The sequence below is a fragment of the Hakea prostrata genome, chromosome 11, assembly GCF_041222555.1.
Source record: "Hakea prostrata isolate BN-2017 chromosome 11, UWA_Hpros_2, whole genome shotgun sequence".
In the NCBI taxonomy this organism is placed as follows: domain Eukaryota; kingdom Viridiplantae; phylum Streptophyta; class Magnoliopsida; order Proteales; family Proteaceae; genus Hakea; species Hakea prostrata.
Window position 1 is genome coordinate 8,395,190 of NC_142610.1, and position 12,127 is coordinate 8,407,316.

General features: G+C 37.4%; 1 protein-coding gene across 1 annotated transcript; it reads left to right on the top strand.

The window, feature by feature from the left end:
• Positions 1-6,639: 6,639 nt before the first annotated feature.
• Positions 6,640-11,875, top strand: LOC148999912 (wall-associated receptor kinase 2-like). Its single transcript, XM_089139813.1, has 3 exons — positions 6,640-7,590; positions 8,059-8,253; positions 10,511-11,875. Exons 1-3 carry the CDS (start codon positions 6,699-6,701, stop codon positions 11,641-11,643), a joined length of 2,220 nt encoding a protein of 739 aa, XP_088995939.1. The 5' UTR covers positions 6,640-6,698; the 3' UTR covers positions 11,644-11,875.
• The last annotated feature ends 252 nt before the right edge of the window (positions 11,876-12,127 follow it).

A 12,127-nucleotide genomic window follows, 5' to 3' on the forward strand; every position in this document is an offset into this window, starting at 1 on the left:
AGTCTTATGATAATGTATTTTGTAAGTAACATTCCTATTTCAGCGGGAGTGATATTATAGTATGTATATCATACTACATGACTTAAAAGGGGGAATTGTTATGATTCAGGTGTAACCGTGTAAGCACAAGGCTTGTTAAAAGCACTATGCTCTAAGTATCTAGTTTAAAATATGACCATTGATTCTAACTAGTTCTTATAGACAACACTAAATTCTACAATCAAGGAATTTTCCATAAGGCATATTATGCTATTAGATCATAACCAATCCGATGGCTTACATTAGAATATAAATTGGATATAACTCAAGTATCTCAATAGGATTGACGAATTAGACCTTGCTTCGTCACCCTATACTCCAACTGGATAATGACACTCAACTGGGTAAAGATCGGATAAGATATTCTATGATAACGATATTAATTGGTATTATGCCATGAAGAGGAAACTTAATGATGATACTTCATCGGTTTCCTTAAATTATAATAATGTGACCCGGTTGGATATCGAAAAGTGAAAAATAATACCAACCGGGTCAAACCGTGGTTGACCCAATAGCTCCAGTTAGGGCCGGTTCAAAGGGTTAACCCGTTGGTACCTTGCATCCCAAGGAACTCGATAGTTTAGGAAAGAGACGTGATCCCATCAAATTTGGGATGTGGCAATCGTGCTCTATATGGAAACCGTAACTAGCTCACATTAAGGAAGAAAAGCCCTACGATCGGACAGCCACATATGAGAATTGTGAATCGATCCAACGATAGAGGGTAAGAGGTAAATACTATATAAACCAAATCACATTGCGAAGAGAAGATAACTGAATCATTTTCCCTCCATTTTATCTTTTAATTAAGCTCTGCAACATGTCAGAGCTTTGTGGTGGTGCTCTTATTGACTTAAACCATTGGAGGTGACTTCACGACTGCAAAGTTGGCCCACATTTGACGTTCATCTTGCAGGAACTCAAAGGCGTCCAATAGTGGGACGATTTTCAAACATATCATTTGGTGCCATTTGTGGAAACAATTCGAAAAGTAATGGTAGATACCAAATCTACACTCCAGAGCCAACAAAATTAGAATCCCCCCACCCCATGGTGGAAATCTAGTTATACCAAAGGGGCACCTATCGCAAGAAAAGGAGGAACGAGGAGTGGAAGTTAATGGAGGCAAACACACTGACGTTCAACAGTGCCAAGTGCTTATCCCGGCCATTCATGAGATAATGAATCAGAGCAAACAACAGATGAATCTAATGCAAGCTCAATTCCCCGAGATGCAAGAACTGCTTCGGACGATGGCTAGGCATTTGGGGCTTCAATGAACCCAAACCCTATGACCAAGAAGAGGCAAGAAGGCAAGCTTGAAGGGCTAGAGGGAGGCGTTCTCCAATAAGAGGACGTTCTCCCCAAAGAGATAGGAATCCAACCGAGGGGCAAATTTTCGTCAACCCCCTAATAAGAATTTGGGAGTACGAAGAACCAGGGAGCTCCCACGGAGGGATGGTGTGGAGGTGCTAGATCAATCGCAAGGTAGTCGAACGAGGACCTTGACCAGGTTGGAGAAAGGCGTTTGGATGCATTCAACCACTTCCCAACGCTCGGAGAGGGATAGCTCACGAACACTAAATGCCAAAGTAGTTTAGATTGATTAGGAGCAGGCGGATATAAATCAGCAATTGGGACAACTAACAAGGCGCAAGAGGACCGATGACATTTACTCAATCATCAAAAGGACCCCATTCTTGGATGTGATTGCCAAGTACCAATTCCCCCACAATCTCAAGCTCCCAACCTTCTCCCTTTTCGATGGAGGTGGAGACCCTATTGCCCATATAAGTTATTACCAGTAAAAGATGGCGGTAGCCGTGAATTCATATGAAATCTTATGTAGGTGTTTGGGTCTTCACTTACTGGAGCAATGCAAAAGTGGTTCTCAAACCTTCCCTCAAGAAGGATTGCTGATTTGATAAACTAGCCTGGAAGCTCATCGGTCGGTTCCAAAGCGGCATACAGACAAAGAAAAGCAAGGAAACTCTTTTCACTGTGAAGCAAGAAAAGAATGAATCCATTCGAGATTATCTTCAGAGGTTCAATAAAGCAACTGTGGAAATCAAGAATCTTGATGAGCAGGTGGCAAAGGCAAAAGTTTTCACAAGGCTCTCCAATAGGTGCCTGCTGGAGTTGTTGCTGCAAGATATGCTGACCACGTATGCTGAGCTAGTCTAGAGGTGCCAAAAGCAAGCTGAGGTAACGAAAATCATTGATGCCCGACAGGGAGAAGCTAAGGTTGCCAATAAAGATCTAGAAAGCTATGGTGAAAGGGAAAGGTTCAAGAAGACAAAATGATAGAGAAGGCAAGAGACAATCCAATTGGAGGCAGCGTTCATCCGATCAAGCAGAATATACTCCCCATAATGCCCAATGGTCAGAGATAATGTTGTAGATCAAGGATCGGGATATACTCAAATGGCCTCCGAGTATAGCGATCCAGGCCTGAGGAGAGAAACATGAATAAATACTGCTGATTTCACAAAGACTACGGACACTAAATTGATGATTGTAGACACTTGAAAGATGAAATCAAGATATTAATATCTCAGGACATCTTGCCAATTACATCAAACATAAGGAAGATGATCGAGAGAGAAGAACGGCAAGAGAAAAGCGAAGGGAACGCAGGCCCTAGGCTTCCAAGAAGGGAAAGGAGATAGACTTAGCAACCCAATCTTCGATCCTAACAATATTTGGAGGATAAACGCTTGAATCCCTTAAGAATCTAAGGGCAAAGTCAAATTTTGTGGGATCGGGGGAAACAATCAAGAAGAGAAAAAGACCAAGCTCTCATCAAACAATTACGTTTATTAAGGAAGATGAAAAGGGAGTTTGTACTCCCCATGATGACGCAATCATGATCAAGGTAGAGATTGGTCATAGGGAGGTGCACTGAGCGCTGATGGATATTGGATCTTTTGCGGATCTTTTATCCTATGAAGCATATTAGAATTTAAGGATGGAGGAAGATTTGATGAAATCAACCTCAACCCACTTGTATGGTTTCGCGGATCCTCAACGGTAGCCAAAGGAGTAGTGCAATTGGATTTAACCGTCGGGAGATACCTAAGGGAAACAACTATACAAGTGAATTTTCTTGTCGTTCGGGAGTTGCCTGCATGCAATGTCATTCTCAGAAGACCATCCCTGACCAAATTTGGAGCTATCACGTCAACTAGACACATGAAGATCAAGTTCCTGACCAAAAATGGCGTTGGTGAAGTTACTTCCGATCAAAGGACTTCCCGACAATGTTATATTTCATATTTGAAGGATAAGAATGGGTCGAGGAAGGCTACGGCCATGTCAATCGAAGTACGAGATGATCGAGATGGAGAAACTATGCAGAGGCCTGAACCCGTAGAAAAGTTGGAAAGGATATAGTTGAATCCTTTTGAGGAGCCAAAAGGAACCTTTATTTGTTCGGAACAACCAAAGGATTTCAGAAGAGAATTAAAAGAACTCTTGCATGGAAATATAGATGTGTTCACATGGTTAGAATCCAATATGCCAGGGATCTACCGAAGTGTAGCGGAGAACAAGCTTTGGATTGACCCAAAGGCAAAGCCGGTAATCCAAAAAAGGAGGAACTTCTCAATCGAGAAGCATGAGGCTATACAAACCGAAGTGGAAAAACTGGGTTCAGGATTCATTGAACCGATTGAGTGCCCAACATGGTTGGCTAATGTTGTCATGGTCAAGAAGGCAAATGGCAAGTCACAGATGGGTACTGGACTACACGAACTTGACCAAAGTGTGCCTGAAGGATTGCTATCCTTTACCCTGAATTGATCTCCTCATTGATGCGACAGTAGGGTACGAGACATTCAGCTTCATGGACGCGTACTTGGGGTACAACCAAATTTTGATGAACAAGGATGATGAAAAGTTCACAATGTTCATGACCAATCAAGAAAGTTTCTATTATAAAGTGATGTCATTCGAGCTCAAGAATGTGGGGGCTACTTACCAGAGAGCGGTTAACAAGATTTTCAAAGACTTGATCGAGTGGAACATGGAAGCCTACGTTGGTGATATGCTAGTGAAAATCTTTCTGCGGTCGAAACATGTTTCTAATCTAGCAAAGGTCTTCGATGTACTAAGGAAATATCAAATGAAGTTGAACCCAGAAAAATGTGCATTTGGAGTATCCTCAGGAAAATTTTTGGGGTTCATGGTTTCACAAAGAGGGATCGAAGCAAACCCCATCAAGATACAAGTGTTGATTGATTTGGAGCGGGATGTCCAATGTCTGATTGGACGAGTAGCTACCCTAAATAGATTTATATTGTAGTCAGAGAACGATGCTTACCATTCTTCAAGGTGTTGAAAGACCTAAAAGGAGATAAAGAAGTGTGATGGATAGATGAATGCCAGAAAGCATTCAAGAACATGAAGGTGATGCTCGGGAAACCCCCTTTGCTATCCCAACTGAAAAAAGGTGAAAGGCTACAGCTATACTTAGCATCTTCAACTTTGGCAGTGAGTGTTGTTCTCATTCGGGAACAAGAAAAGAAACAGTTGCCAATATATTTTATAAGTCACATACTTCTCGATGCAAAAACCAAGTACTCAAAAATCGAGAAGCAAGCGTTGGCATTAATGATGGTTGTAAGGAAACTCCAGCCTTATTTCCAGACTCATCCAATCAAGGTATTAACTAAATTTCCTTGAAAAAAGTACTTCTTAAGCTAGACCTTTTGGGACTAATGATAGCATGGACGGTAGAGCTGAGTGAGTATCACGTGGATTTTAAACCCTGAACAACCATCAAAGCACAAGCCTTGACTAATTTCGTGGTTGAAACAACAGCTCTAGTGTCAGAAATTACCGAACCTCAAAGCCCGATGATATGGAACATTTATGTGGATGTTTTGTAGTTCCAACAATCTTGTGTAGGTATTTCGGATATATTCATATTATCCATAGAAGTTTACCCAAAAAAGTATTAGGGTATTATTTATAGTCTCTCAACGGATTAAGATGGGGTAGAAAAAGATTAGGTTGTATCTATTATTTCATGGCAAAATTCATTTTTGTTCACTCGGCCATGAACATAGCCTTCAAGTCAATTATGTAGATTTGATCTTCTGCATGTGTTTTTACGCAGCTTTATTAACAATATTGATGTTTCTTTATAAAATTAATATTGTTTGTTTTTTTTTTTTTTTGGTTGCCAACCCTGGTTTATAAACCGGTGTTCGACCTCTGTCGCACACCTGGCTGTGGTGGGTGAGTCTCCCAGCGGAAATTTTTTGCATCCACAAGGATTCGATACTGGAACCTTGGTTAAGCAGACCAAAAATATGAAAATGATTTCTAGAATTCAAAGATTATGGAAATTATCCTGCACTTAGATGGGTGTTTTACATACTTTACATAATTTTCCTTTTGGAACCATATACAAGATGACTTGTAAAACCATTGCTACTAGGAAGACATTAGATCCCAGTCTCGAAATTCACGCCTACCTTTTTCTTTCTTGTGGAAGACATGCATTCACATCTTCCATCTGCCATATATAAAAATATAAAATTGGGAGTACTACGCTTTATCTGGAAAAATAAGAAGAAATTAAATAAGGTCTACGTCTCCAATTATTACTTTTTAAATGCACAGTAATATCAGCTGGTACTGACGAATCTGGAGGTCTTTATATCATATCAGAAGTCACTGATATCAGATAGTGTATCTTTTTAGTTTGCGAAGTGATTATTTAAATTTATTTTATTGACTTGAGAAGACTGATGCATGAATGGTCAAGCACTGAAGAAAAAGTTAAGATAAGTATCTTGTTAAAATCTCAAAATAACCTTAATTACCTTACCAGTTAAAACATTAAATTACCTTTAATTAATTTTATTCCAACACCCACAAATATCCCATGCCTTTTAATTTAGATGCATTCCTTTCATTAGGAGAATAAAAGGAAAAGGAAAAGGAAACCTAAGAAAAACGATTAAATTTTTTGGTTTAGTTCTAATGATAAAGAAACATATAGATAAAGAAAATAGGAGCGTTTTGAAATTTTAATAAAAAATTAATTAGGATTTTAACTATTAAAATAATTGAAGGTATTTTAGGTTTTTAACAATAATATTAATGGTAATTTAAGATTTTTTTTTTTTTGGTTTGCCAACCCCGGTTTTTTATAAATCGGTATTCGATCCGCGTCGCACACCTGGCTATGGTGGGTGAGTCTCCCAGTGGGGATTTTTTGCATCCACAATGATTCGATACCGGAACCTTGCTTAAGCGAACCAAGCTGCTTACCACTTGGACCAACCCCCGTTGGTGGTAATTTAAAATTTTAACTGCTGCACTAATTGAAGTAATTTATAATTAAAATTAAAACATATTTTTAATTGAGGGTAATTTAGGTGTTTTAAAAAGTATTTAACATTAAAATAGAATTTAACGAAAAAAATTTAGCAGAAGTGAGGTGTTTGATAACTTTGCCAGCTAGAAAAGGAGGTAAGTGATATTTACCAAAAGGTTAAATAAAGCACTAAAGAAAATTAAAAAGATTCTTCTCTCTCTTCTTTCATGGTAGCGTTGAACCCATTAATCCATAAATGGCATAGCTGGTATTGAAGCAGATAAGCACTCAAGGAACTGAAACAATCAACTAGGAAAGAAGCTAAAGCATGAATACTCTTCTCCTGAGGTTGCTTTCCTTCCTCTTCACCTTCCTGTTAGGGCAAGTCGTGGCAACATCAAGGTTGCCATGGAGAAAGCCCAATTGCACTGCTAAATGTGGTGATATTCAAGTTCCCTACCCCTTTGGCTTATTGGAAGATGGTGAAGCATGTTATTACAATCTAGAGTTTGAATTATCCTGCAACCACAGCTCCAAGCCTCCAAAACTGATCATGGGAGACAACGTCGAGGTCCTCAGGTTGTCATCCGAAGGCCAAATGACTGGACTCTTTCTTGTAAGTTTCGACTGCTACAACAAACTTGGTGACTCTACTGGTTGGAGATGGACTGCTTCAACAACTACAAACGATAGCGTATCCACTGTGTCTGACACTGAGAATAAGTTCACAGCTCTGGGTTGCGACACCAAAGCATCAATTTACGGTTACAATGGCCGGTCATTTATGAGTGGGTGTAACATGCTTTGCGCCAATAAGACAGATGTGATCAATGCAGCAGGTAATGGCTCCTGCTCCGGCATAGGTTGTTGTCAGACCTCTGTTCCAAAGGGCTTTGCAAGCTTCAATTTGACCATCGACAGTTATCAGAATCACACAAAGGTCTTTGATTTCAACCCGTGCAGCTATGGTTTCCTCGTTCAAACTGACTGGTTCAAATTCTCAGACTCATATCTCTCCGACTTCACTCCTAGATATGTTCCTGTTGTCTATGACTGGGCAATTGAACTGAAGACTTGTAAGGAAGCTATGAAAAACCAGGCAACCTATGCATGCGTTGCAAAAAGAAGTGAGTGTGTAGTCTCCAAGAATGGTATTGGCTACAGCTGTATTTGTCGTAAAGGTTATCAGGGAAACCCTTACCTTGAAGACGGATGCCAAGGTAAGCTATCCATATATACCAATCCTCCTGTCACTCTAATAATTTCTGTTGTTATTATGTTTTGGGCTTGTTTCCTGGTCTAAATGGGTTTAGACAGGCATTTTTCCATGTTGGTCTTTGTCAATTAGGCCACGGTTTTCTTTAAAATTAATTTTGGGTTCTTTGAAATGATTGGTTGTAGGTCCAAAATTGTTTGGATGGTTAGTCTTGCTGATTTCACCTTTTCTGCACTTGCAATTTCCAAAAGAGAGTTGAGAAGGGTAGAGAATGACCAGTAGTGTCCATTTTTCTTCTTCATATAACCTTCATATGAGCCATGTAAATCTCATCTCTTTAATGTGCTTTTAAGTTGTTTTTCTAACCAATCTACAGAGTTTGGTAAATAGCTGAACACTAACAGATAACCTTGTTTGTTTTCATTATTGATGCTGGATTGGATTGGATTTGATGATAATGATGATTATGAAGATGTGGACGAATGTGAGGCTGTAAATCTTCATAACTGCAGTGAGAATGCTAAATGTAAGAACCATGTTGGAGGTTACAGCTGCTACTGCCCATTGGGCTATGATGGTGATGGTTGGAAAAGTGGAACTTCTCTTTATGGTGCACCGAGAAAAGGAAGCGGATGTAAGAATAGCAATATCATACTCATCATTGCAGGTATCTATCTTTTATCTCTCAAATGTCATCCATCATTGCATCTATCTATCTATCTTTTGCTTTTTGGTTAGGAAAGTTAACTATTTCCGTCACAAAGTTTTTTGTTTTGCATCTTTATATCTTGAGCAAATTACATATATTCACTTGGGTTGTGGAAAACTGCATCTATTATTCTTAAAATTTAAGAATTATACTAGGTACCCCTAACCCTGGCATTATTAGTTTTTTAGAGACAATGACAATTTTATCATTTTTTTTGGATAATTACTATTGCCCCCTGTACTTTAGTTTAATTACTACTTTATCTCTTATACTTTTTTAAATTGCTAATTCAACGTTTAACTTTGCCTATAATTACTACTACCCCTTACCATTAAACTCCGGTAGTTAAATGATGACATGGCATATTTTATTTATTTAAAAATCCCAAACTAACCCTGCAGTTTTATATTACTTATTTACACTTTATATTAAATTACTTTACTATCCTTAGTAATTAGGAAAAACTTAAACCTAATTAAACAATATTCTTTTCTAGTCAAAAGAAATAGAGAAGAAAAGGAAACTCATTTTTAAATTTATGTGTACTTTTCAATTTGGTAATAGAAAAATAGTAATTCCTAATTTTTGTGCTATTTTTAATTTTATTATTTACTTTCTAGTTTAATGTTATCAATTTTAAGAAGTTTCTATTTCCAATAGATTGTTATTTATTTATTGTTTATTTCGACATTAACAATTTTAGGAAGTTCGTGCTTTTTTTTAATCCAAAATGATAAAAAATAGACATGTAAAATTATTTCATATGATTTTTGTTTTCTAAATCAGGATAATATTATCTTTGACCTTCTTAATTATAAAAGGGCAAAATAGACATTAAACATTAAACTTTAACGATCGCTTAACACTATTAAAATTGAAGGGGGCAACAATAATTTCATAAAGAGCAGGGTTATTTTAGTAATAAAGCTATAATACAAGAGGGCAACAATAATTATCCCGCTTCTTTTTTCGGGTACAAGGGAGCCTCTATAGGAAACAAGTATATACACCACCAAGAAGAGTCACATACATGATTTCTTCACTAAGAACTGTGGGTCATTGTCAATTGAGTCAGCCCTTTGATGGTCCAATTTTTTCTTTTCTTCTCTTCTACATCCCAACATGGTCACTCACAACCTTGGATGATCACTATTGCATATCTCAGCTACAACAACACACTCAAGAAACAACAAAATGTGAAGAAGAAGATTGCACTAACATTAACCTAAAATTCAATATTAGACCCATTTAGCCATTGTTATTCAGTTGTCTTAATTAAGAAGAATAGGGTTAAAATGGGTATTCAAGTGGTGGTCAGATATGAGCTGAGGGACTGTGCCATTAGGATGTATAGTAAGGAACAACAACAATGGACTAGAATAACTCCAAACCCTGAACAAGTAATCTTACGAAAGGAGGTATCAAAACAAGGAAAATATAAAATGGAGAAAACACACATGTACAAGATGAGATTTACATGATTCACCTTAAGGCTACATCACAACAAAGTTCTGTGATGGTTTCACCATAAATCGGAAGAAGAAAAGTCACAACAAAGAAAAAGTTAAATGAAAAAGAAACTTGCAGCAATAGAAACCTATTTAGAACCATTTAGCCATAGTGGTACTACCTTTCCTAAGAAGAGAGGGTTAAAGTGGATATTCAAGTTGGTAAGATATACACAAAGGAACAACAATAAAGGACTAGAATAATTCCAGACTATGATAAAACACTCTTACTGAAGAAATCAAAATACAGCACTAGTATGTTTTTCCACCGCATTTCAAAACCTAAGAGTTGCATTTATAATATAGAAATGAAAAGCCCTAATCTTGCTCCATATATTCCCTCTTCCTCACTTGTTAAAAAAAAAAAAAAATTTTTTAACGAACAAATTATGTATTACCCTCCAAACACATCGCTACATCATTGTTTGCTACTTTGGGGTAGCACATGCAATCTGATCTTATATCTTATATGCTTACAATTTGGCATCTAGAATAGTATTTGTTTTTTCCAGAGTCAAATTGAATCTTTCAAATTGGAATCTCAAGGACCCATAGATTGGAATCCTCAAACCCCCCCCCCCCTCTCACCCTTTCTTCCTCTCTACTTTGGAGGTCAGGTGGTAATCATGAATGCATACACATTTTTTTCAACTCTTAGCCACCAAATTAAGGTGCAAAAGATCAACATCTGTTTCTAATTTTTGCAGGAGTCAGTGTATGCATAGCTCTTTCTAGCATCATTTTGTTTATATATTGGGCAATTAAGAAAAGACGTCTTAAATTCTTTAAACAAAATGGAGGAATGTTGTTACAACAAAAAATAGCTATGTATAAAGGGGTCAAAGATATTGCCAAGATTTTCACCAAAAAAGAGCTGAAGAGGGCAACCAAGAACTTCAATCAGAATCAAATACTCGGTGAAGGAGGGTTTGGCACAGTATATCGGGGAATCTTACCTGGCGAAAAAATTGTTGCCATTAAGAAATCCAAAATTATGGATCAAACCCAAATTATACAGTTTATAAATGAGGTTGACATCCTCTCTCAGATCAATCACCGGCATGTGGTGAAACTCTTGGGTTGTTGCCTAGAGACAGAAGTTCCTTTGTTAGTTTACGAGTTCATCTCCAATGGAACCCTCTACCAATTGATCCATAGTGAGGAACAAGCATCAGCCAATTTTTCATGGGAGAATCGATTAAGAATTGCAGCAGAAACTGCAGATGCATTGGCTTATCTGCACTCTTCACATTCAGTTCCTATCTTTCATAGGGATGTAAAGTCTTCTAATATACTACTGGATGATAAATATAGCGCTAAAGTATCTGACTTTGGAGCTTCAAGATTGGTTCCTTTGGATCAAACTCAAAAGACAACAGCAATTCAAGGGACCTACGGATACTTAGACCCAGAATGTTGGCCTACTGGCCAACTAACTGATAAAAGTGATGTTTACAGTTTTGGAGTTGTTCTAGCAGAGCTTTTAACTGGGAAAAATCCAATCTTTTTGGATGAATCTCGGGAACGGATAGGTCTTGCAACGGTTTTTCCATCTTCAGTGAAAAATGGGAATCTCTTTCCTATTCTTGATGATCGAATAAAAGATGATGACGGGAATAGCCAACAGTTGCTGATAGTTGCTGAGATTGCAAGAAACTGCCTAGAAGATAGAAGGGAAGATAGGCCTACAATGAAGGAAGTTGCAATGAAACTTGATTGTTTGAAGATGATTTATGAGCAACCAACATCACAACATACTGTGGAAGAGACTGGCATTTCTCTAGGTGGACAGTCCACAATCTCTTTTGATCCAGCTCTTGAAATGGATAATTCGAAATAGCTTCGTTCATTATTATCTTTGTGAAAATGATTTGGTAATGCATGTTCTGTGTTTCTCAGTTTGTTTGAAATGACTGGATCTATTTTTATTTTATGGTGTGATATACTAATCATGTGAGAATTAGTCATAGTTTGGAAGCTTCAACTTATGGTTTTCGTTGAGATTTTATCTTCGCTGTGTATTCTAGTGTTTATGTAACTAGAGAGAATTTTACCATTGCATTTTATGCGCTTAGCTATACATTGGTTGTTGATCTATTACCACAATATCTTTATCAAAAAATAAAAATTATAGCTTTATAGTATGATTATCTATGATGTATGATGCATAGTGTTAGGTTGTTAAGGAGCATCAAATAGATAAATTCAGTATTACAAAAAAAAGAATTAAAAAAAAAACAAAAAAAAAAAAGAGAGAAAAGGTAGAGAAATTTTTTTTGAGTTTGTCCTAGAGTAGCTCCGATAAATGATAAGTTATCAAATAG

Coding starts and splice junctions, on each gene's coding strand:
- LOC148999912 (XM_089139813.1), top strand. CDS start 6,699: ATGAATACTCTTCTCCTGAGGTTGCTTTCCTTCCTCTTCACCTTCCTG. Junction 7,591..8,058: donor CCTTGAAGACGGATGCCAAG/GTAAGCTATCCA, acceptor ATGATTATGAAG/ATGTGGACGAATGTGAGGCT. Junction 8,254..10,510: donor TATCATACTCATCATTGCAG/GTATCTATCTTT, acceptor TAATTTTTGCAG/GAGTCAGTGTATGCATAGCT.